Raw genomic sequence first — 26597 nt, forward strand, 5'->3', positions numbered from 1 at the left:
TGCCTAGATGATGGAACATGCATTTTTATGCATCAAGAGCTGTTAGGAAACCATGACCTCACTTAGGACTCAAAAATAAAGTGCCAGAAACTTTCCAGGCAAGTAATCAGTATAGGAACAGTCTCAAGAGAATTTTAAACAGCTGTTTTAAGGAAACTCAATGAGCTTGAAGAAAACAGAGAAACTGAGCAAAAAGATGGACTCAATTAAAAATTTCAAATAGAAATTCTTTTTCTAAAAAATATTTTTTACTTGTAGATGACAAAATACCTTTATTTTATTTATTTATTTTTTAAATTTTTATCTGGTGCTAAGGATCGAATCCAGTGTCTCAGTCATGTTAGGGAAGGACTCTACCACTGAGCCACAACTCCAGCCCTCAAGCAGAAATTCTTGATCTGAAAAATATACTCAGCAAAATTAAAAATGCAATAGAAGACAATGAAGCAGGATAGATCAAACAGAAGAAAGAATTAGTGAGCTCAAAGGCAGGCTATTTGAAAATACACAGTTGGAGGAGAAAAAAGAATGAAGAGGAATGAAGAAAGCTTATGAGAACTTTGGGACAATATTAAAAGAGAAAATATTCAAGTTACTGGAGTTCAAGAATGACTTGAGAAGTCCAAAGGGGTAAAATGGTTATTCAAAGAAATAATACAGGGGCTGGGATGTAGCTCAGTGGTAGAGTGCTTGCCTTGTATGCATATGGCTCTGGGTAGCACTGCAAAGAATGAAAAAAATAATAATGGAAAAATTCCCTAACCTAAAAAGGAGACAAATATCCAGGCATCTAGGTTCAAGAAGATCAAAGGTCACCAGTCAAATCTAATTCAATCAAATCTAGACACCTGAAAATTAAGGTCCACTCACAGGTGAAAGGTAAAGCGAAGATTCTCAAAGTTGTTAGAGAGAGAGAGAGAAAAAAAAAAAAACAGGGGTGCCACAACTCTCCTGACTGCAAACTGCTCAGCCAAAACCTTAAAGGCCAGAAGAGAGTGGTGATTTTTTTCACAGTGATTTTTTTTCCACAGAGATTTTTTTCACAGTGCTGAAGAAAAAAACTGTCAACCAAGAACAATGTACTCAGTGAAGCTATCCTTTTGAAAGAAAGGAGGGTTTTATAAAGACTTTCCCAGACAAACAAAAGCTGACAAAATATATCTCCACCAGACCTGTTCTACAAGAAATGCTAAAGGAAGTTCTTCAATCTTAAAGAGACATTAATGATTAAGAAGAAAACATAGGAATGTATAAAACTTATGGTAAGAGTAAGTATACAAATTCAGAATGCTCTAATATTTTAAGCATGGTACATAAGATATACATATGTTTAGCATGTATACTAAAAACTAAAACAATTAAAAATGATAATTACATTAATATGTTAAGTGTTAGACAATATAGACAGAAGTAAAATGGGATATCAAAAATTCAAAATGTGGGGAGGAATGAAACAAAACTGGAGTTTTCTTATGAGTACATTTTATCTTTTTTTTTTCACTTATTTGATTCTGTTCTTATCCTTAAGTTGCTAACATTTCAAAATAGCTTATTATAAGCAGAGATGTTTTTGTCTCATGATAATCACCAAGCAAAATTCTATTGTAGACAAATTAAAAATAATAAGCAAGAAATTAAAACACACTACTATAGTAATTTATTTAACCACTAAGAAAGACTGTAAGGGAGAGAGAATAAGAGGAACTAAAACAAAACTATAAAATAAGTTACATAATGGCTATGTTAAGCCCTTATATATCAATAATTACCCTGAATATAAATGGATTAATTCTCCAATTAAAAGACACAGCATGACTGAATGGATAAAAAAACAAGCTATAACTTTATGTTGCTTATAAGAAACTCACTTCACCTCTAAGGACACTCATAGACTGAAAAGTGAAGGGATGGAACAAGATATTCCATACAAATGAAAACCAAAAGAAAGCAAGAATAACCATACTAACATCAGATAAAGTAGACCTTAAATTAAACTTTGTGAAAACAGACAAGAAACATCATTATATTAATGACAAAGGGATCCATTTGGCAAGAGGAAATATCACACACACACACAGACAAGCAGAAACACATGCATGCGTGCACACATGCCTAATACTGGAGCACCCAAATATATAAAACAAGTATCAAAATAAACACCCCACTTTCAGTAATGGATATATCATCCAGATGGAAGATCAACAGCAGAGTTAAATGGCACCTTATACCAAATAGATCTAATAAACACCTGTGAACATTCTACACAACAGCTGCTGAATACATACTTTTATCCCATCAGCATGTGGTACATTCTCCAGCATAGATTATATGATAGGCCACAAAACAAGTCTTAATAATTTTCAAAAATTGAAATTATGTTGTTTTTTTCTGAACATAATACAATAATTCCAGAAACTGATAATAAAAATAGTTTTGAAAAATATACAAGTACATAGAAATGAAACAACCTACTTTTGAACAACCAATGGATCAAGGAAGAAATCAAGAAGGAAATTTTAAAATTTCTTGAAACAAATGAGAATGAAAACACAACATGCCAAAACCTATTGAATATAGCAAAAACAGTAATAAGAGGGAAGTTCATAGCAATCAATGCCTACATCAAAAAAGTAGAAAATTCTCAGATGAACAATCTACTACATCTCAAAGAACTTAAAAACAAGAACACACATGGGGCTGGGGTTGTGGCTCACAGGTAGAGTGCTCGCCTAGCATGTGTGAGGCACTGGGTTTGATCATCAGCACCACATAAAAATAAAGATATTGTATCCACCTATAATTAAAAAATAAATTTTTAAAAAACAAGAACACACAACACAAACTAAACCAACATTAGTAAAAGGAAATAAATAATAAAGATTAGAGAAGAGATAAATGAAATGTCTAGAAAAGTAATGAAATAAACAGCTGGTTCTTCCAAAAGATAGACAAACTCTTAGCTAGACTAACAAAAGGAGAGAGAATACTAAAATAAAATCGATGAAATGGGAGACATTACAACTAATACCACAAAAATACAAAAGATCATTGGAGATTATTATGAACAACTATATACCAACAAATTTGATGATCTAGAAAAATGGACAAATTCCTAGACACACTTTACCAAGACAGAATTAGGAAGAAATAGCAAACCCCAAAAGACCAATCACAAATAACAATATTGAATCAGTAATAAAAAGCCTTCCATCAAAGAAAAGCCCCAAATCAGATGATTTTACTGCTGAATTCTACCAAACATTTAAAGAACTAATACCAATTGTCCAATAAAACTATTCCAATAAAAAATAGAAGACAAAGAAATTCTTCCAGATACATTCTATGCACTCAGTATTATCCTCATACCAAAACCAAACAAGGACACAACAAAACATAAAGAAACTATAGACCAATATCCTTGATGAACATAGACATATCTGTAACAAAATACTAGCAAACCAAATCAAATAGTATATTAAAAAGATTATTCATTGCTTGGGGATGTAACTCAGTGGTACAGCACTTGCCTAGTATGTATGAGACCCTGGGTTCAATCCCCAATACCACACACACACACACACACACACACACACACACACACAAAAGGTTATTCACCATGATCAAGTGAGATACATCCCAGGGATGCAAGGATGTTTCCAAATACACAAATCAATAAATATGCTACACCATCTCAAAGGAATAAAGGACAAAAACCATGTGGTCATCTCAGTTAATGCAGAAAAGCATTTGATAAAATTCAACATCCTTCATAATAAAAACACTGAACAAATGCATATGAAGAACATACCTCAACATAATAAATTTCATTTATAATAAGCCATCAGCTAAGATTATCTTAAATGGGGAGAAGCTGAAAGTGATTTCTTTAAAATTTGGAACAAGACAAGGATGCCCATTTTTACCACTTTTATTCAACATGGTACCAGAAGTCCTAAACAGAGCGATTACGCAAAGGGAAAAAAAAGGACATCCAAATTGGAAAAATTAAATTATCACTGTGTGCAGATGACATGATCTTATATATAGAAATCCCAAAAACCTCTACCAAATAAATTATCAGAGGTAATAATGAATTCAACCAAGTTACAAGATACAAAATTATACACAAAAATGAGCAACTCTGCTCTATACCAATAACAAATTATCTGAAATAGAAATCAAGAAAACAATCTCATTTATAATAGCTTCAAAAAATAAAAAAAGATGTGAAACATCTCTATGATATTAATTATAAAAACATTGATGAAAGAAATTGAAGAGAACACAAAAGGTAGAAAGACATCCTGTGTTCATGAATGGAAAGAATCAATATCATTAAGATGTCCATACTACCAAAGCAATTTACAAATTCAATGAAATCCTTATCAAAATACCAATGGATAAAATTCTAAAATTTATATGAAACCACAAAAAATATTTTTTAGGGGGCTGGGGTTGTGGCTCAGTGGCAGAGAGCTTGCCTCTCACCTGTGAGGCACCAGGTTTGAATCCTCAGCACCACATAAAAATAAACAAAATAGGGCTGGGGATGTGGCTCAAGCGGTAGCGCGCTCGCCTGGCATGCGTGCGGCCCGGGTTCGATCCTCAGCACCACATACCAACAAGGATGTTGTGTCCGCCGAGAACTGAAAAATAAATATTAAAAATTCTCTCTCTCTCTCTCTCCCCCATCTCTCACTTTCTCTTTAAAAAAAATAAATAAACAAAATAAATATTAAAAAAATATATTTTTTAGAAATGCCAAAGCCAAATTGGCCAAAAAGAACAAAGCAAGAGATATTTATGCTATCTGACTTCAAAACATACTACAAAGCTGTAATAATCAAAACAAGATGGTATTGATATAAAAACAGACACATAAACTAATGGAACAGAATAGAGAGCCTAGAAGCAAATCCACACATCTACAGCCAACTGATTTTCAACAAAGGCACTTAGAACATGTACTTGAAAAAAGACAAACTTTTCAATAAATGGTGCTGGGAAAATTTGATATCTGAATGCAGAAGAATGAAGCTAGACTCCTATCAACTCAAAATGTATTGAAGACTTAAGTGTAACACCTAAAACTATGAAAGTTCTAGAAGAAAACATAGGAGAACTTCTTCAGGACTTGGAATGTGCAAGGATTTTTTTTGGGGGGGGGACAAGACCTCAAAATCACAGGAATTGAAAGCAAAAATAGACAATTGTGATAATAACAAAGTAAAATGTTTCTGCACAACTAAGAAAACAATTGACGAGTGAAAATACAATGCATGAATGGGAGAAAATATTTGCATTGTATACATCTGGAAAGGGTTCATATCCAGAATATATAAGGAACTCCAAAAACTCAAACTACAAAATAACCCCATTTAAAATGGTCAATAGATCTAAATAGAAATTTCTCAAAAAAAAAAAAAAACATACACATGGCCAATGGGCACATGGAAAAGTACTCAACATCACTGATCATTGGGGAAATGTGAATCAAAACCACAATCAGGGCTGGGGATGTGGCTCAAGTGGTAGCACGCTCACCTGGCATGCGCGGGGCGCTGGGTTCGATCCTCAGCACCACATAAAAATAAAATAAACATGTTATGTCCACTGAAAACTGAAAAATAAATACTAAAAAATTCTCTCTCTCTCTTAAAAAAAAACAAACCAAAAACCACAATCAGATACCACCTTACCATATTTAGAATGGCTAATATAAAAAAGACTCAAGACAACAAGTGCTAGTGAGGATGTGGAGAAAAAGGAACCCTTGCACACTGCCGATAGGATATGGAGGTTCCTCAAAAAATTAAAAATAGAACACCATATGATCCAACAACTCCACTGCTGGGTATATACTGAAAGGAAATGAAATCAGTATGTCAAAGACACATTGCACTCCCATGCTCATCTTAGCACTAGTCACAATAGCCAAGAAATGGAAATGACCTACTGATAAATGGATCAAAGAAAATATGGTTCGTGTACGTAATGTAATCATATTCAGCCTCAAAAAGAGCAAAATCTCTTGTCATTTATAGCAAAATGGGTAGAACTAGAGAACAGAAAGACAGAAAGACAAGTACCTCATGATGTCATTCATATGTAGGATCTAAAATAAGTTGAGTGCTGCAATAAACATGGGAGTGAACATGTCTCTTCAATCCATACTGATGATTTAGGTTATTATAAGTAATGTAGAGATGATTTAAAGTATACATAGGGCTTATGTAGGTTATATGCAAATATTATACCATTTTATATAAGGTACTTCAGCATCTACTGATTTTTGGTAACAGGAAGGGGAAGGGGGATAGAACAAATCCTCCCTCAATACCAAGGGTACTGATAATGAATCTGAAACACTGTAGTTTTTAAAATCAAACTCACAACCAAATGCCCCAGCATCAAGATGGCTACTGCATGTGACTTTCCTAACATAAGAATACCAAAAATGAAAAAAAGAAAACTCCAAGTTTAATCTCCAAAATGAACCAGGGAGAAAGTATTCATATAAGAAATATTTTAAACTTTATAAATGAATTTATATTAATATTCTTTAAAATCAGCTTCTCTGATGAAGTGAAATCAGTGTGGATACAGGACAGACTACATCAGAATCATCAATGTTTGTGCCCACATGTATCTGCTTGTGTGTGTCAGTGTGTTATTTGTACATGTCTATGACAGTCTGTGTATGTAAATATGCTTGTGTGCATATGTCTTGTAGAGAGACATGGTTAACCATGCAGATTCCTAGGCCCAGCCCCTATCCTCCTGCATCTGGCAGAACTTCTGACAGTAGAGCTGTGTTAGCAAGCCTATCAATGTTGGAGAACCACTGTTTTCAAGTTATGAGCTTCCACAGGACTTTAAGGGTGTTGTGATTCATCAGAATTAGAATTGGATTTCAATATTTTCAGGAACATGTCTCAAGAGCCCATTCATAAACGTAACTTGAGTGTTTCCTGTAAGTTAGCACTGTACTCAGACTTCGGAATGGGATCAGGTGGATATACAGATTACTTATTGTCCCCAAAGGCACAGCTAAACAAGGACTATCCCCTGAAATGAGCTGGCGTATGTATAAAGGTGAGTGTGGAATTGTAGAGGTTAGGGGTCAGTTTTTGACATCCTTCAAATTATCTTTGCCTGTCTCTTAAAACACAAAGTGTGGGCTGGTAGTATACATAGACAGGCAGTATGCCACCGCAAACTTTGGAATCGGGCTGAATTTGAATCCCTATTTATTGTCTGACCTTGGGCAACTTTCTTAACCTCTCTGAGCCTGGGGGATTTAATGAAAACATGCATGAAAGCAGTACTGCAGCACATAATACGAGACCCCACAAAAACACATGGTTACATTTTGTCCCTTCTAAGAGCCACCCTCTGGCAACACAATTCAAAAGCACATATATGAACATGAACATAGTTGAGGAGTTAGTTCATTTTAAAGTATTCAGTAATTTGGGGCTGGGGATGTGGTTCAGTAATAAAGCACTTGCCTAACATGCACAAGGCCCTGGGTTTGATCTCCAGCATCACATAAAAAAGTAGTCAATAATTTTATAGAAGATATGTTTGGTTTCAATTAAGTGAGATCAACATCTTTTTAAAATTTTAAACTGAACCATGAAGTGAAATAATAAAAATACCTAGATGTGGTTCAGGTTTTGGAAAATTAATGTGGTTTGCTTCTGTTTTGAGATTTGTGATTCCATCTGGTCCAGTCTCTGAGCAGAGCTTCCTCTGGAATTGCACATTTTCCATTGCCACTGCCTCTACCCTCATGCCTTCAAGACTGTAAACCCCTTCTACTGGTCCCTATGTTGCCTGATTGCTCATCCTAAAACACTTTTTAAACTATGTCATTTGCTTAATCAAAACCTTTTCAGGCTGGGACTGTGGCTCTGAGGAAGAGCACTCGACTTGCATGCGTAAGGCACCGGGTTCAATCCTCAGCACCACATAAAGATAAAAAAAAAATAAAGATATTGTGTCCATCTATAATTAAAAATAAATTAAAAAAACAAAAACAAAAAACCTTTCATAGCTCCCCATTACCTTCAGGAAAAAGTGTCCAAATTCCTCAGTCTGCCACAGTCTGGCCCCAAAATGGTGACCACATTCCAGTTAGGCTGAAGTTCTCCAAAACTCCAAACTGGCTATGCTGGATATTTATTCCAAACCTTTTCTCAGATTTCTCCTCTTCCATGGGAGATACTGCCTTCTGTTCTCTACCTGTTGTAATCTCTCCCACTGCTCAAAACTTCAATAGTGCCCTTCTTTGAGGACTTCAGAGCCCATTCCTTATCTTTTCTCCTGGACTCTCACAGCCTCAAATCGTCTATTCCTTTTAGTTTAAATGAATTGTTCAGTTATTCATCTAATCCAAAATATATCGAGAGCCAACTCAGTACTGAATACTGTACTACAACAAAGTTTGAGGTCACCATGGTGACTGTTGAAATCGTAACCTCTTGAGGGCAAGGGTCATCTCTTACACTTCTTTGTATCTCCCTCACTACCTAGCACAGTGGTAGAAATGTGACAGATTATGGTTAAATACTTGGTGAATGAATAACTGAGTGTGCGACTGATCACTGCACTTATCATGAGATTGACTATCCCCGTATGAGTGACTTGCTCCCACTTGCTCTCAAATTGCTGGGTGGGTCTGGAAACAGATTACCTCTCTGTATTTCAGTCTTCACTTAACAAAGGAGAAGGGATTATATCTTGGATAAGGCAGAAGGGCATCCTTCTGCTCTTCAACAGGGATCTGAAACCACTCAGCAATTGTGGGTGGGCAGGCAGTGGCAAGGCATTGCCTCTGTGCATCTCTGTCTCTGCATGTATTATATACATTCTTTAAGTCTCCTTCCCTAAAACCCCCCTGGTAAAGTCAGTTCCTTAAAAGCAATACCATGCCTTGATACGTATTTTTTGGGAGCGGTACCCAGGATTGAACCCAGGGGGGGTGCTTAACCATTAAGCCAGCCACATCCCCAGCCCTTTTTTAAAAAAAATATTGCACTTAGTGATAAGTCTCATCTTGCTGCGTTGCTTACTGCCTCTCTAAGTTTCTGAGTCTGGCTTTGAACTTGCGATCCTCCTGCCTCAGCCTCCCAAGCCACTGGGATTACAGGCCTGAGCCACCATACCTGGCTTGATACCTATTCTTATAGAACATTATATGGCACATAGTAGGAGCTCCATAAAAGTTTGTCAAAGGAAGTAATGAATAGAAGTAAGCTATCTTCTTTCATTTTATTACCAGCTGAAGCAATTCACAAACCACTCCATTTCCTTTCATTTCCTTTAGGTTATACACTGAAAACCAGTGATATTGACTTGACCTCTCCAAAGATGAGTGAGTAGATGAAAGCCAGAGGTTCTCTGAAAGGCAGCCACTGAGGAGCTGTGTCCTAGAGAAAGCCACCTCCTGCACAAGGCTAAATGGAATAATCTATGTTTGGTATTAAAACCTCACCACCCCTGACGTCAAAGAAGGTCTGTGGGTTCGAGGGGACAGTAGAATCTCTGTTTCTGTAGCACTGTACAAATGACTGCCTGATGTTTTTGTTCCCACTTTTTTTTTTCTTGGCCTCCTTTCCAGGAAATGGACTGGAGGAGCTGGCAATTGATTAAAAATAGGCTTCGTGTAAGGAAAACAAATACGCATTGGGCAAAATTAAAGTCTCCAAGCTTCAGAACGCTTGTTTGCTAGCTATATTTAGGCTTTGAGTTTAGGTCTCATTGGTTTTGGCTGAAAAAAGCCCTGGGTCAAAAAAAAATTTTCCCTCAACGTTGCGACCATCCCCTCTTCAGTCTCATGGCCTAGGTTTATGACCTGATGAAAAGTGAAGCATGTCCTTTTCTATTGGCTTTGCCCCTGAAATCTTGGCATTATGACCTTGGAAAAGGGCACTGAAAGATGCCTGGGACTCACCTCTGGGCACCAAGTAGATAAAAGTCATTTCCAGGCTTGAAGATCTTTAGGAGTAGTGCTCCCATGACCCCTGTCAGTTGCCTAATCTAATATTTTATGTTCCTGTTGAAAAGGAAATTCTTTTGTTCCTTTTCAGCAAACGTCGCTTGCTTTTCATCAGCTCTTTACTTATACCCCTCCCTGTGCTGAAGTCAGGGGATAATGAGATTAAGTCATGTCCCCTGCCCCTTGGGAGCCCACAATTTAACATAGCTCCTCATAAAGTTCCTTGATTAACGACAACACTGGTATAACTTGCTTTAAGAAAGTAAGTCAGTTATTAAGTTCAGATTGAGGGGCTGGGGATGTGGCTCAAGTGGTAGCGCGCTCGCCTGGCATGCGTGCGGCCCGGGTTCGATCCTCAGCACCACATACCAGCAAAGATGTTGTGTCCTCCGAAAACTAAAAATAAATATTAAAAATTCTCTCTCTCTCTCCTCTCTCACTCTCGCTTTAAAAAAAAAAGTTCAGATTGACAGGAAGATAAATTATGTTTGAGCCTTCAGTTTAAAAAAAAAAGAATAGAAAATATTCACCCGAGGGCTCAGCTAAATGGAATTTAAAAGACAGATTTTATGTATTCAATCTTTTTTCAGAAACACCCATTTCAAAAAGAAAGGTGTGTCTGCAAGAAATCACTTCTCAGCCCTCTCTGTGGGCCTTTCCTTCTCCAGATCTCAAGCCCAGTTCCAGCCAGCTCCCAGCCCCCACCTCAGGAGGCCATGAAATGGAAAAGGAGAGAGAGTCAGGCCAGAGGAGAACAGTGAAGAGGAGAAGGGAGGTGGCAAGAGGAGGGACAGAGAAGGGAGGAGGTAAAAAACAGGCAAAGATGGAGCACAAGAGGGAGGTGTAAGGAAAGGCAAGAGAAAAGATAACAAAACAACCTCAATTCCCTTAAGACCTCTTTTATATTCCTTTGATCATTTTTGGAAGGATGGGCTCAGGAAGTGTAATTATAGTCAGCTCTCAATCATTGCTGCTAAGGAGAGAAGTCCTTTACAAGTGTTAGCTATTATTACTATATGAATAATTGAACCCCCCAGATAATCCCTAAGCTTCATCTGAATGTCTTCCTCTTCTGCCAGAGCTTTCAACAAAATGAAACTGATTTTAGCAAAGTAGGTAAAGGGCTGATGTTGAGTTCTCCCTTTCCTTCCTACTTCCAGCCTGTCAGGTTTTAATCCTCAAACCAGAGAAAAGGACCCCCAATACCAAGAGTGGGGAATGTGCATGATGAGGAGGCTGCATCTCTCTGAAGCCTCTGGATCTACTTCTTTCCAGTTCCCGTCTGCCAGTTCTTCCTTTACTCCCTCCCCTCGCCCTCACCTCCCCTGCACTAAGTCTGAAAAAAACATGTGTGCATGGGCAGGCATTGGCTGAAAACACCTTGCATGGAGAAGTGTCCGCTCATGTTCCATCACCTGCTCTGCCTTCCTGTCTATTACACCTTCTAGATTGCTCTTAAAACTATATCCTGCTTTCTATTATCCCCAAGCCAACTTACCCCGGGCTTCATTCTCTGTAGCCTGCATTATTACAATGGTCTCATAGCTGCCCCAATTCCACCATTCAAGTGTATCTTCCATGCTGTACTCTTCAATAGCTCCCAGTTGCCCATATTGTCAAGTCCAAAGTCATTCTTAAAGCCAATGAACTCTCTGCCATCTGACTTCTGGCGACAGCCCTGCCCTCACCTCCTATCAGGCCTTCTGTAACTTCCTCCACTCCTTGCCTCCTGAAGACTGCCAGAAATACCCTCTCCAATTCTACGGCCCTTTTGGTTTGTCTTCTAACTTTCTACTTACCCTTTAAGTCTCAGGTCCCACATTACCTCCTCTTTGATACTAACATCCCCCCTGAAAACTCTGATTTTCATTCATTTAGGTCACCAGAGTCCCTATTATATCTATGGACCCCCACAGCACTTTTACTACATTGCACTCGATTATTCACATCTGTTTTCTCTACTAGTCTGTGGGTTCCCCAATGGCAATTTATAATCCTATCACCTATATATGTTTTAAAAGAAAGAATAAGTGATATTGTGGCAATTAGAAGGCAGAGAGCCAGAGCAGTTACAGCAGAACTAGCACCAACTCTGCTTCCACATCAGGGCCTTTGCACTTGCTGTTGCCTCTGAAATACTCTTTCTTCAGATGTCTGCTTCAAGTGCCTTCTCATTTCATTCAAGTCTCTGCACAAATGTCACTGTTATGGTTGGGATATGAGGTTTCCCCCAAAAGCTCCTGCTAATGCAGGAATATTCAGAGGTGAAATGATTGAATTGTGAGTGCTGTAACCTAACCAGTCCATTCTAGTTTGAATGGACTGACTGGGTAGTAACTGTACGCAGGTGGGGTGTGGCTGGAGGAGGTGGGTCATTGGGCGGGGAGGTTGTGCCCTCAAAGGATGTGGCTCCTCCCTCCCTCCCTTTGACACTAACATCCCCCTGTATCTTCCATGCTGTACTCTTCCATAGCTCCCAGTTGCTCCCAGTTGGGGATCTGGTTCCAGATCCCCAGAGACCTGAACAGCTTTCCTCCACTGGACCTTCTCCCATATGTGCTGCCTTACCTCAGATCCAGGGCCATGAAGTTGGCCATTTGTGGACTGGGACCCCTGAAACCATGAGCCCCAAATAAACTTTCCCTCCTGTAAATTGTTTTTGTCATGTATTTTGATCACAGTGACACAAAGGCTGACTAAAACACTCACTTTTTCAAAGAAGCCTTCTCTGGCTATTCTAACATAGCATGTGTGCATGCATGCACACACATGTGCACACACACATGCGTCATCAAGAGCTTTCTACCTCTCCTACTTTATTTTTCTTTGGAGCTGATCACCAAACTTGTATTATATTACATATTTGTATGATTATTGACTGTCTCCCCACCAGAATAGAAGCTCCATGGGGCAAGGACTTTTGCTTTGTTTGCTGCTGAATCTTCAGTGTCCAGAACAAGTCCAGACACAGTGAAGGTGCTTAACTATTGGTTGAATGGTGTTGAACTTGGACACAGACAGAGTTGGATTCAACTCCTACTTCTATAGTTTTCAATTTTGTTGTGAACTTGGGCTAGTTGTTGCTTTCCTCTAAGCTTTGCAGGGCATGTGCCTTCCCCAACTCCAAAATGGAGACAATTCTACATAACTCATGGGTAAGAATTAAATGAGGTCAAGTACATGAAAATACCTAACACAATGCTTGGCACAGAGAAGACCGTTAGCTGAAACCTTTTGACAGACCAATGTCTTCTACTTCTCTGATCCCTACCACACACCCATTGCCACCCTTGGCTTTTCTAGTGCCTATTTTGATCAAACTGTTATTCCTGTGCTGGAGGCTCAACACTTACTTGCCACAGTTGTAGAGGTCACAGCAGAAGCAGGTGTTACCCCGAATGCGAGGTGTGCAGAATCCACGGCTGAGGTGAGGGCAGTTCACCTGAGGGTACATAGCAATGAAGACATAAGCTAGCATTGCACAAGAAGAAGGACTCTCTGAGATTGGAAATGCAAGTTAGTGACTGATGGAGATGGTAAGGATGACTGTGAAATGAACACACCCACGCATGAGAGGGATGGGGCTGGGTGGGGAGGTGGCTAGACTTGTGCATGAAGCAAGTCACTGTGTAGCTGGGCTTGTGCTCAACCTCATCCATAGCCCTCAGTGCCCCATCCCTGAATGGTGAACATGGAGAGGAGAAAGGATGGATGGAAGGACAGACAGAGGAATGGAAAGGAGGGAAGGGAAAATTAGGGTATTGGAGGAAAGAGGACCATATGGGAAAGAAGACAGGGGGCCATCACATGCACTCTGAAGTACAATAGTACCTCTCTAGCTGCCTGGGTAAGGTTCCTCATAACCCTCGCGGAAGGAGAATTTTTGGTTGAGGAACTTATGACCTTACATAGGAAAAATAGGGTTAGGGGGACCAGGGTTACAAGTGAACCTATGGAAGTCATTATTAATATTTTTACAGTCACCAAAGTAACACAAGAAAGCCATTACAGTGAAATCAAGAAAATAGCAAAGACATTGTACACATTTTGAGTTTGCAAAACATTTTTTTGAAACTGAAAAATGTATTTTCATTTACCACCTCTTGTTTGCAAGAAAATTTCCAGATTCTCTGTTTTTAGAGATGCAATGAAGTATCTGTAAATTTGTTTTTCTTTGTTATGGAAAATATTTACAGTAAATAGGCACTCTTTTCTATAGTGGGTCTCTCAACCAACATCTCACTGCCTTTCTGAGAAACTATTAGCACATACACATTTCTATTCCTCCCTTCTAACCCAAGAATAGTTAGAAAACAATGATAAATTTGTGGTTGGTAAAAGAAAAAGGAGGTAATTGGATGGCAGAATCATAATAAAAGTATTTGCCATGATGTCTTGGGGACAGGTCTGTCACTCTGCCTAACTTCCAGGGCACCATTAACATTGGGTTTTTTTTTATTTTTTATGTAAAATGGCTTTCCCTGAAGTTGTGCAATACAGTAGCCATTTTGCCTTCACTTGCCTCCCTCTTCTCTTCCCCATCACTAATTTATCATTTTTATAAGTATTCTTGGAGGGACTGGCTTTCAAGTTGAGTATATAATAGAGTACCAAACTGTCAACAGTCCTGAAAACATAAGTAGAATTTCATACAAAGCGATCACTGAGTTGGAGAGGGATTATGGTGTACTGAAATGAAAGCTCTCCAAAAATGACCTATGGCTACCGCCATTGCCTATAGTTCTGTGTGAGGCATCATGGAATACAAGGAGGGATTCATGATGCAGGAGAGAGATGCTCTCATGTGCCTACTCAAGCATTTTGAGAGTCTCTTGGGGGTGTTATGAGAGGGATCAGGCTAATAGTCTGGACCTCTCTAGAGATTCAAGATAAACCACGTTGCTCAGTTACCACTACTTGGCCTCCAGGCCTTTTCTATGTGTAAGGCTCAGGCTCTGCCTGCTTAGTCCAGGCCTTGTGCTTTGGTAGGATTCCCACCTTTCTTCCAGCTGGGCACCAACTCCAGGTAACTGAATCATCATTCACAGAGACCAGGGAGGAGCATGCTCTGTGGCCTCATCTGTCTCATGTGTACTCATCTGTCCCTCTTGGAATCAAAGCCACATACTGACAGGCTGATGGCTGGGGTCATAGGGGCAGCCTGTGGCCACAGAACAAAGTAAATCTGATTAGGCCTCATAAGGTTCCAACCTACGACCATGACCATGGCCTCATTAGCACTGTGCTTTGACCAACTGATCGAATCAGCTAAAGACACCTAGCAGGACACCGTAGGCCTGTGAAAATGAGTTAAAGAGAGGGGGTTTCAGGCAAAATAGAAGACTTTCCCAAGAGGTAAAGACACACATCCTCATTCTGACTCACCTCCTCAGCTTCCTTCTGGGATGTCTTGGGGACATAGTGGCACCGGTTAGCGTAGAGTGGTTTCAGATCCTGGAAAGGGAAACAGCAAACCAAAGGGGTTTTGGCTTTGGAAAATAAAAAATCAGGAGCTCTGCTTGGTAATAAAAGATTTACAAACACACACACACAAATACACACACACACACACACACACACACACACACACACCATAGGAGGCAGTTGATTGTGTTAATTACTGAAATCTCCCATCTAGGGATCCTGAGAATATAAGGGTCAGACAAAAATGTTCTAATAACTGCTTGCTATTGGGGTACTTGGTTAATGAGAAATTAGGAAATTCATTGAGAAATGAGTTTCTTGAAATTTCCTCTCCAGTTTTCTGTTATTAGTCTTTGTCTTCTTGAAGGCAGTCCCCAGGGAACAAGATTCAAAACTCCAGGTTACTGCGACATTACACTCCCATACTGAGAGAGCACAGCTCCAACAATGAGGTCTCATTATCACCTGCAGATGGGTCTAGGGCTGGATGACTTGTACTACCTGCTGTCATTTCCAAAGCTTTTTCAGAAGGAAGAGCTTAGGAAAGCAAGCCCCTGAAGGATGGGCAGCTACTGAGACTGCTGTAGATTTTAACTCAACTGAACTCCGAACCATTTTTCACTCACCTACACAGATTAAATAAAACCAGTTAACTTCAAAAATACTGCTAAAGCTCAGAAAACTAACAAGGGGCTCAAGGACAGTTGATTTAACTGCTGGCCTGGCCAGCTTCCTGGTGTGGGAGCTCTCAGGTGTTGGGGGTAGGGAAGAACACACACATCCAGGGCTGTCTGGAATCCTGCAGCCTTTGGATGCTGTTCACCAACATCCCTGAGCAGTAGAGGGCTTCTGCCAAAGGCAGGTTAGGACAGGATAATAGTTTATGCAAACTGACCCTAGAGGTTTTGTCCAAGTGTCCAGGCAGAGGGAATTTATCTTTTGTCATTCTCCCTTCTGCCCCCACTTCTCTTGCCATTTCCAATCTGGTGGCTGCTTTTTCCCACACACATGATTTAGAATCTCCTATTCGAGGTACCCAAGTGCCTCCTGCCTCCTAGCCAGCAACCTCATGAAAGAGCTAGGGCTTTCCACCAGCTGATTCTAAATGAATATCCTGGCCATTCAATGCTCTGAAAGTGCATTGCCCTAGCTCAGCCTGGAGTCAGGCTGGAAAGAAATAAGGGTTCTCATGTTCACAGCTGTTAGGGTTTATTTTCCATGTTTGGGCAATGGCAAAATCATTATGATTCTGCTGCAAAAGAGGCTTAATATACTGGTCATAACCTCCCTAGCCTTCTGGTTTTGTGCATTCAGCCACCAAGGACCTTAAATGAAAACAGGTATGCATGGCGACTACCCATTTGCTGACTCTGGCTGCTATTCTTTGAATCAAGGCCTGAGGAGAAAAGCAAGAACAGGCAATTAGGAGGTGAGAAAAGATCACTCAGCCAGGGCTTGCAAACTCTGTAACCTGCAGGTCTACCAACTTAGGCAGGAAAGCATGGAAAGGGAAATTGCTTTATGTTGAATGTCTACTCTATGCCAGAATCTTTTAGGGAATATTCACACTCATTGCTTACTTTCATCCTTGTGCTCACCCTGAAAGGAAGGTTACATTATATAAACTTGGAAGAGAAAGAAACTGTGATACAGGAAAGTAAAGCAACTTTCCCAGAGTTAATGGCCATAGCAGGGAGATGGAAAAGGAAGGAAATATGAGACCAGAGAGAGAAGTCACAGGGGGATTGTGAGAAGGTATGCCTTGAGAGGATGTTCAGATTCACCCAAGCCAAAGGAATAGGGCAAGATGAGGCTAAACGGCTTCAATAACAGACACACTGACTCTAACCCACGTAAGCTGTGCTAGGGTCCAATGCCTTTCATTTAAGTTGGCTGAAATATTACAATAGATTAATAAAGACTCCTACCTCAAAACTCTTGGGTGTCAATAAGGACTCCCAGATGTCTTAGGGCAGGTTCAGTGTAAATAGAAACATTTTCTTATCTAGCCTTATCCAAAATCTCTGAATCAAATGCAACAGTACAATTCACAAACTGCAGGATGTACAGAGGGCCTAGACTCAGAAGCAAGTAGTTGATCATTATAGGAAACTTCCAATAGACAGAATTTGGATTTACCTATTGCCTTTCACTGAAGTCAACAGTCAAAAGCATTTAGGAGTATCAGGGAAATACAAATTAAAATAATAATGAGATACTGTTTCATACTCACTAACATACTCATACTAACTTCATAGGACAGTTAGAATCCAAAAGTCAGATAATAATGAGAGTAGGCGAGGATTTAGAGAATTTAAGAATCCTCATAGACTGCTGGTGAGAATGTCAAATATTGCAGCCACTTTGGAAATCAGTCTGGCATTTCCTGGAACTATTAAACATATAGTTATCATATTACCTAACAATTCCACTCCTAGGTGGAAAGGAAATCAAAACAAAATATATGCCAATGCAGAAACTTGTACATAAATGTTTATATTAGCATTAACACAAATGTTTATTGCAGCATCATCCACAATAGCAAAAAGATGGAAACAACCCAAATATCCATCAGTTGGTGACTGAACAGATAAAATGTAGTACGTCCATACAACGGAATATTATTAGGTCATAAAAAGACATGAAGCACTGATACTTGCTATAAGTTGGATGGACCCTGAAAACTACTAAGTGAAAGAAGTCAATCACAAAAGGCCACATATTATAGGATTCCATTAATATGAAATGTGTAGAATATGGATGTATATACAGAAAAAGAAAGTGGATTGTTGGTTACTTAGGGACAGGGAGGAATGGGGGGATAAGGGGGAGACAGATAAAAGGCGTGTGGTTTCTTTTTTAGATAATAAAAATACTTTTAAATTGACTGTAGTGATGATTACACATAACCATGGATATGCTAAAAACCATTGAATTATACTCTTTAAATGGGTAAGTTACACAGAATATGAACTATCTCTCAATAGAGCTGTTTAAAAAAATTAGGAATGAAAGAAGGAAGGAAAAGAAGGAAGCCATTTTAACTCATGATGCCATCAAAATCTACTGCAGGCTTCCTAGCTTCTAGGCCTGTGTTGCCATGGAGACTGCCTCAGAGTGAATACTACTTGTCAAATGGGGATAATAATGCCTGCCCTACATATCTCACAGGATTGCTGTGGGTCTCAAATGAGATAATAGATGTGAAGGCACATTGAAAAGCTAAATGCACTACACAAAAACAAGGAATTAGTGTTATTAAGATGGCTTCTGTTGAATACAAAATAGCATGCACGCTATGAGTGACTGAAACCATGCTACAAAAATAGGTATATATATTCAGATGGTAAAATGCAAAAACAATAAGAATTACTACACTGTGGTGGTAGAATTATGGATGTTAAGAGTTACTGATGTGTCATTTGTCTTTTTAAGAGGAAAAATGAAAAAAAAGATGACTGTTCCTAGCTAAAATCTGAAGGGATGGGTCTGATAGAGGTGCTTGTATTATATTCCTGGCCTTGAAAGAAAATCAGGCTGAGGTTGTTCTCTCTCATCCCATATTTCCCTCCTTCTCAGAAATTATGTCCTGAGATGCCATTTCAGAGACTGCTTGGGGAGCAGAATTGACCATATAAATTTCTTTAATCTTGACAAATGAGGGGCTGACTCTTCTGTCTGAGAGAAGGGTCCAAGAAGAAGTTGGAGTTGAAATAGTGATGTCTCAAATTGTCTTAACCCAGACCCAACCATACACATGACACTCCCTCAGATGACCTGAACAATTATCCAGTCACTAAAAATGGAATTTTAAAAATTCTGATAGTATAATTTTTCTCTGATTCAATTGTTTTAGAAAACATAATTTTCAATAGTTCATGTGATATTTTCATTTTCAATGTTGATTTAGTTGGGAAAAAAAAAGGACTCTGATTTTGTTGTGAGGGCTCAGTAAGTTGCTGTGGCTCATGCTTGGTTTTGGTCTGTGACATACTTTATGATTTCCTTTTTTTTTTTGAGAATTTCAATATTTATTTTTCAGTTTTCAGCGTACACAACATCTTTGTTTGTATGTGGTGCTGAGGATCGAACCCAGGCCGCACGCATGCCAGGCGAGCGTGCTACCGCTTGAGCCACATCCCCAGCCCACTTTATGATTTCCTAAGGCTTAGGTCCTTTTGCCTTTTTGAGCTCCTTTCTCCATTAAATTATTTACAAATCATATTTTCCTTGTTATAAATGTGCTACATTTTATGACTGCATTGGTACAAAAACAAATATATGTAAAAAAAAAAAAAATATATATATATATATATATATATATATATATATATATATATAAATATAAATATATAATATATGTATAAATAAAGGTTCATCATTTTTCTTTTTATTTGAAATGAAATAATAATATTTTTGTGGGACTCTTAAAGTACTATGGGTCCTAAGTACTGTGCTTACTCTGCTTAATGGAGAAATTTTCCTTGTGCCAGAAATCTGCTATACTGTGAAGCAGAAAGTACTGAAAGAGGGGCAAGGACTCTGATAGAAAGCTAAATGGGAATATCCTTAGAGCTAGATCTCTGCAGAGAAGAAGCATAGGTTTGGGACTCAGGAGTAAAATGGTTCTTACTCAAGGCAAAGCTTCTCCAGAGCAGGAAGCGTTTGGCACCTGAACTGTGGTACTGGGCTCTGGATGGAGGCTTTTGGCTCTGGGCTTTCTCCAGATCCCCAATTACATCACCACTCTCTGACCACTGTTGTAGGAACATCAGAGTTCAAGTGCCTGAGAAAAGATGACTGTGTCCTCATCATCTGTTCTTGCTATTGCAAGGAAGGCCATCCATGAAAACTTTCAATGCTTTCAGGAAGTTTTGTGGTTTCCCACTTTCTCTCCCTATCCACAATACTAGTTTCCAAGCCATTCCTCCAACCCCAAGCCCCATGTGTCTTCCTTTCCAAATCATACATGTCAAAGGTCTAGATCTAGCCCTACTACTACTGGGCAGCCTTCCCTAAGAGAGTCCAAGATAAGCCATTGTGGCTTTCGGAGTTTATACCCCTGGCTAAGACCTGATTCTCTAGAGGCTTATGTGTCCTTTGGTGTTCTCATCCTAATTGTCAGCTCTTGAGGAAAGAGACCCTGCCTTCTACGTCATGTGTACCCTTCAAAGCACTTAGCGCAGCACTCAATGTCCAGCATACATTCAATGGAGCCTTGCTGTACTGCACATTCACTTCAACACAGGGCTAATAATACTCACAATGTGTCTGGCAGCAAAGACCCCATCAACTATGGCACAACAAAAAGCTGCAATCACACCAAAGCTGATAAACACGATAGAAGCCACCAGCTGCAAGGGGGGAACAGAACAAAAGTATCTGTTAGCCTTCTACAGTTGCTGTTTCTGGTGATCCCCAAGAGACTGCCAGCCAAAGCACAACTCTAGCCTGCCACCCCATGGAGATGCTCTTTTTTGTCATGCAGGGTGAATGGGAGTGGGGTTAAGTGGGGAGAGAGAGAGAAGGGGCAACTGAAGCACTTTTTTTTTTTACATTTTCAGGGAAAGCTAAGAAATTTACTCTCTGAGCACCAAATGGAGAGGAGGTTTGCTGGTATCGAGCATGCTGTCCTTGGAGGAATTTGACTTGTGAAGCCCTTCCATCCTCAGACTCAGAAAAATGTTGGACCACTGACATCATGTCTTCTAACCCTCTATTTTATTTATGTGGAAATGAAGGCACAGTGAGGCAAATGGTGTGCCCATGGTCTCCACGTAGTCTATGGATAAGCCCGGTGTCTACCAATTCCTACTCCAGTGCTATCTGTACCACCTCACACTGCTACTGGACAGCATAGTGAATCCTGATGAACACAAAGGTGATTCTGAGGTCCCACACAGCCCTACGTGCCCTTCTCCTTCACTGAAGAAAAACAACATTCAACTTACTAAAAATTAAATGTCAGGGACATTTTACAAAGGCTGAAGTCTCTGAAACTGAACAATTCTGTGTGTTATATATGGAAACGTTCAAATAAGAAAAAAATGTTTGCTCAAACCAGACTGCCCTATTCTCTAATGATGTTAGGTAACACAAATTTTCCTAATAACTGTGTTCTATTATAAAGGTAATACTACAACCCAATATGTCAGTACAGAGGTGTTTGAAGGTGTTTCCAGGAGCAGGTCTTTCCTACATGCTACCTAGGTCTACCATCTGCCTTTGTTGACTCTCAGAACTAGATAAAATCCTCATTTTTTCTTTCTTGAGGTTTTTGAGGGGAAACATGAGGAAACAGCATGGCATCAAGCTACTCTCCAAGGAGAAGGAAAAAAATCAAAGTCAAGGCCACCTTAGGGTTCTCCCTACTTCAACAGGCTAGGAGGAAATACTTATCTCCTTTGGGAGTTGTTCAGAAACCTCTCTCCATAAATCTCAATTCACAGCACTACAGAGAATTGGTAAATAATGGATGAACAATGTCATGAAATTGGCATTATTAGCTATGCTATGATCAGCTATACAATTAAAACTTGCCCATTATTTTGAATAATTTAAAACCAAAGTGCAAACACAACTGGATGGGGGAGAGTCCAGGTAAAATGGAAAAAAGAAAACTATTAGAACTCCCCCGAGGGTGATTCTCTATATTGCTAGGGGAAAACATATGGTTAGAGTTCTGTGTCCCTGGAGCCATTACATTATCGGATTAAACTTGCTGTTAAATAGACCCCATTATCAAAATTTCAATGCCACAGAGACTTGTGCAGGGGGAGTCTCATCAGTCCAACCTCTGACCACTCACCAAGTTCTTTGACTTACAAGTCTATAAAATAGCAATATACTTTCAATTCACTCTGTACCTTCTTTTCTTGTTCTGGAGAAAGCTTTCTTACATTGAACCATGGAAATACAACAGCTGGCACTTAGGGGTTAGTATTAGGGTATTAGGACATTAAACTTTCCAAGCTTCACCTTCTGTTATATACTCATCCTTCCTTTCCACCTTATGACATACTTTGAACTATGGGTAATGGAGATGTTTGGGTTGGCTTCACAATTTTAGTTTGTCTTTTTTTGTGCACCAAGTACACTAGTTTTCTTAATCAGAGTAATCTCCTAAAAGTCAGGAACCCTCTGTGAAAACTTTCCCAAAAGATTATGTGTCAGAAAGGAAGATGTGAGGGTCACTAATAATTCAGGACTGCAATGGCAGAAATCACAAAAGCAAAGGTATTTCAGGCAAGGATGACAGCCTGACTGGACAGGCTGGAGCACTCCTTTGAGAGTGAGGAGGAAAGCAAAGGACAGGATCCAGAATATTCTATCCCCATGGCTTAAGGAGACTACTAGCTAGGCCACTGAGGAAGCATTAGGCAAAATGAGAACAAGTCCCATACCACAAATTCCCTGGAGTCTTAGGAAAAAAGACAAAGTAGTAATTTCTTCTGTGGCCAAATTTGTGCCAACTTAAGAGATATGTTACTTATCCACATAAATGTTGAACCTTTTCAGAAGAATTCTATAGGGATGAAAACTTACCATCTGCCGCTTGTTCTCAACAAGGTTTGATCCGATGATTCCGAGGAATGATCCAAAGCCGAGCTGAAAAGCAACATGGTATACATAGTCTGTGGGAAGACAGCTTCACCACACAGTCATGCTGGCTCCTGGATATGATTCAGGATGATGGAAAAAAACTGGAGTGTAACTGCTAAAGCCACATGCAGTTACTTACACAAATAAAGCATGTGCAATAAAAGTATTTTCTCTCCTACCATTTGTCAATTTTCCCTTGTCACAATGAATCACACCTAAAAAGAATTTACGTGCCCCCAACTAAAAGTAAAGGTCAACTATAGCTTTTCAGAGCCTGCCTATTTCAATTTCAATATCCATTACCTAGCATGTGACTGGTGAGTCAGTACGAGACATATAATGATGAAAAGCACACATTACATTCTGATCTTTATCTGTTTTTGAAAAGGACCTTCCACTTTGATGCACGGGTTATAGTATAAAGGTTTGCAATAGCAATTTTTGATGCATCTGGTGTACTAATCAAACTCAGGAAGTACTTTAAAAATCAGCAAGCACCTTAACCCACACTAAAAAAATAAAAATAAAAAAGAATTTTTTTGAAAGCCTATATTTGTGGTTGACCTACTGCAATTTATGTTAGCACTTATTCACCTCTTCTTCCATCTCTGCTTCATTTATGGATAGAGAGCATTCATTAAAGGGTGAATAGAAATGGCAGTGTAAAACCCTGAAAAACAATTTCCCTGTCTAAGTGGCTTGGATTATGGCTCAGTGTAGCAGATCCCACTGCCCTCTCAGCTTTGCCATTAGTGGAGTGAGTCTGCCAGTCTCAGCCAAAAATGATCACTAACCGATAGCTATTGATGAAGATGAAAATGGAAGAAGTAAAAAGTGGTGAGAATGGACCAATAAATCTTAACACAAGTTCAGCGATGTAGTTACATTTCTCTTTAGCCTCACTAATGGTCTGGGTTTCCATCTGCAGCTTTACCTTGGCTCACAGGAGCATCTATTTCAGTCTGAGGCCCTGAAGCCTTACACTGATGCCTGGAAACTTAATGAACCCAAGGGCTGGGCTTGGTGGGGTGCTGCAGGGGAACTAAGTGGTTGTCTCAGGACCCCAAGAACAAAAGAAAATGAAAGGCAAGAATGGATGCAAATTTCCAAGGACTCCTGTTGAGTCACTCAGTGAGCAATCTTTTTTTTTTTTTTTTTTCTTTTTGGTACTGCAGGATTGAATCCAGGAATACTCAACCAGTGAGTCACACACCCCAGGCCCTTTTTATTTTTTATTATTATTTTTTTTATTTTGAGATAGGGCCTTGCTAAGTTGCTGAGGCTGGCATCCAACTTGTGATCCTCCAGCCTCAGCATCCTAAGCAAGCAGTCACTCTTAGAAAATAGAAGCTGAAGGATATAAAGGCATTTTCCATGCCACCCAAGACTCTACTGAGAAGATTCTCATTCAGCACTTAATCTATGCCTGTCTCCCACCTAGTCTTGTTTCAAATACAATTAAAACGTGTTGCCATAAAGCATACTCATTAAAACCTGGATATGACATTAGCCTGGCTTGCAACCCGAGCTCTTCTACTTAGACCCGCGCAACCACTAGCAAACTGATTAACCTCTCTAAACCTGTTTCCTTATCTGTAAAATAGGAACCATAATAAGTGGCTGCCTCATAGGGACTGTGTGAGGATTAACCAAATGACATATTCAAAGAACTTTGCATAGTGCCTGGCACCACAGTAAATACCAAGTAAATATTATTTTGCTCTAGAGGTTATTATTACTATTTTTAAAGTCCTTTAATTTTTGAGCCACTCTAACCTGATATGAGCTGGAAAATCCTATCATTATTTGCTTTATTTCATGATAAGAGACTTTCCCTGTTCTATCTTATCTTCCCCTCCAATATGTTCCACAGCTTTTATTTTTTTAGAAGAAATTCCATGGATAGTCTGTGCTTGTGGCACTCTGGATCACTTGTGGAGATGGAAAGAAATTTGGATGCAGCTTCTTACAGGAAAAATAACTCCTTTTCCCAAACAGTTCATCAGCTTCTACAGATATTCATAAAATGTCTCCTGAACCTCAAAAACAATCTTTTGCCTAAGAGAGGAAGCAAATAAACTGATTATTCCTGAAATTCAAATAACTCTCCAATGGCAGTAGCCAGAAGAAGTGGGCCCAGTCCTTGAGGAACTGACTAGAAAGAAAAGACACTCCAGAACTGGAAATCCTCAGCCAGCCAGTCATTTCATCTAGTTCCTCCACCTCCTTTACATTCCATTCTATTCCACCCCAAACCATTCAGTCTTCTAACATTTACTGAGTACCTCTGTATCAAATGTGTAAGAAGGCATGATCCCTGTCTTTTAAGAGGGCACAGTCTTGTAAGGAACAGACAAACAATGGGTTAAGGACCACAGGGGAGGTAAAAAGAAAGAGCTATAGGAACAGAGAAGAATTCTGTATTTTATCCCTGGCTCTGCTATTTATAAACTGTGTGACCTTGTGCCAGTCCCTTAACTACCCTGTGCTTTGGTTTCCTCATCTATAAAATGGGAATCATAATAGTATCTACCACACAGGGATTAACTAAGATAACATATGTAACATACTTGCATAAGTTAGGCTACTAAATAAATGGTAGCTCTAAGATTTCACAGAGAAGGAGACACTTTATATGGGTTCAAAGTATAGACAGAGTTCAGTAGGCAGAATTAATAACCTACTGAGTCATGTCTGGAAGAATTCACTTACCTGGAATGATAGGTTGAGGAAATAATCAATGTCACTAAAAAGACCTTACATTTAAAGCATTTTAAGTTAAAAAAGGACTTACCCTCTATTTTGGTCACAGGAATGTTATGGAGTTTGGCAGAGCTGGTATCATTCCCATTTGACAGATGAGAAAATGGAGGACTAGAGAACAGTGAGAACTTGTCTATTCTTAGAGCAAGTTAACATCAGGCCTAGGATTAGTCATCTGGTCCCTGACTAACATCCAATGTTCTTTTTGCCACATCTTGCTGGATTTGTGACCAGTGTTAGTAGAATAGTGACCTCCAAGTAACAAGGGACTCTTTGTTGCCCCCTAGGGAAGAAGTTCTCTGAAAAGAAGGAGTGAGAAGTCTTATTTGAGGAAAAGTTGGAGAGCTGAAAATAAAGAACTGAGCAGGCATAGTTGTGTATACCTGTAACCCTAGCTACTCATAAGGCTGAGGCAGGAGGATTGCAAGTCTGAGGCTACTACCTTCAGCAACTTAGTGAGATGAGACCCTGTCTCAAAATATTTTTTAATAAGGACTCGGGATGTAGCTCAGTGGTAAAGTACTTGCCTAGCATGTGCAGGCCCCATGTTCCATCCCCAGTGCTGGAAAGAAGAAGAAGGAGAAGATGAAGGGGAAGAACAACAACAACAACAACAAAACTGAATCTACAGAGTTTCCTGAAAATGGGCAGCTACTTCTAATAAAGTGCTTGCTCTCTTCAGACCTCAGAAAGGTAAGCTGTGTGGCCCCCCATCAAGAGCTTCATGGAATCATGTAATGTTCAGACCTTTGGACCTCCATCTTGATTCCCCACTACCTGAGCAAATAATTAGTTTGCTTTGTTT

General features: G+C 39.3%; 1 protein-coding gene across 2 annotated transcripts in view; it reads right to left on the minus strand.

The window, feature by feature from the left end:
• The window catches only part of TMEM255A (transmembrane protein 255A), a 58530-nt gene that overhangs the window by 20027 nt on the left and 11906 nt on the right, over positions 1 to 26597 (minus strand). Inside the window, exons 3-7 of one of the 2 annotated variants that reach the window (XM_081278326.1) lie at positions 22973 to 23035; positions 20692 to 20781; positions 15389 to 15457; positions 13835 to 13906; positions 13357 to 13445 (exon numbers count right to left, since the gene is read on the minus strand). In XM_081278326.1, coding sequence (XP_081134452.1) covers positions 13357 to 13445; positions 13835 to 13906; positions 15389 to 15457; positions 20692 to 20781; positions 22973 to 23035 — 383 coding nt within the window. The remainder of the gene's footprint in view (positions 1 to 13356; positions 13446 to 13834; positions 13907 to 15388; positions 15458 to 20691; positions 20782 to 22972; positions 23036 to 26597) is intronic. The other variant, XM_081278327.1, reaches the window with a different exon arrangement.

This window comes from Spermophilus citellus (genome assembly GCF_964194105.1).
Source record: "Spermophilus citellus genome assembly, chromosome: X".
In the NCBI taxonomy this organism is placed as follows: domain Eukaryota; kingdom Metazoa; phylum Chordata; class Mammalia; order Rodentia; family Sciuridae; genus Spermophilus; species Spermophilus citellus.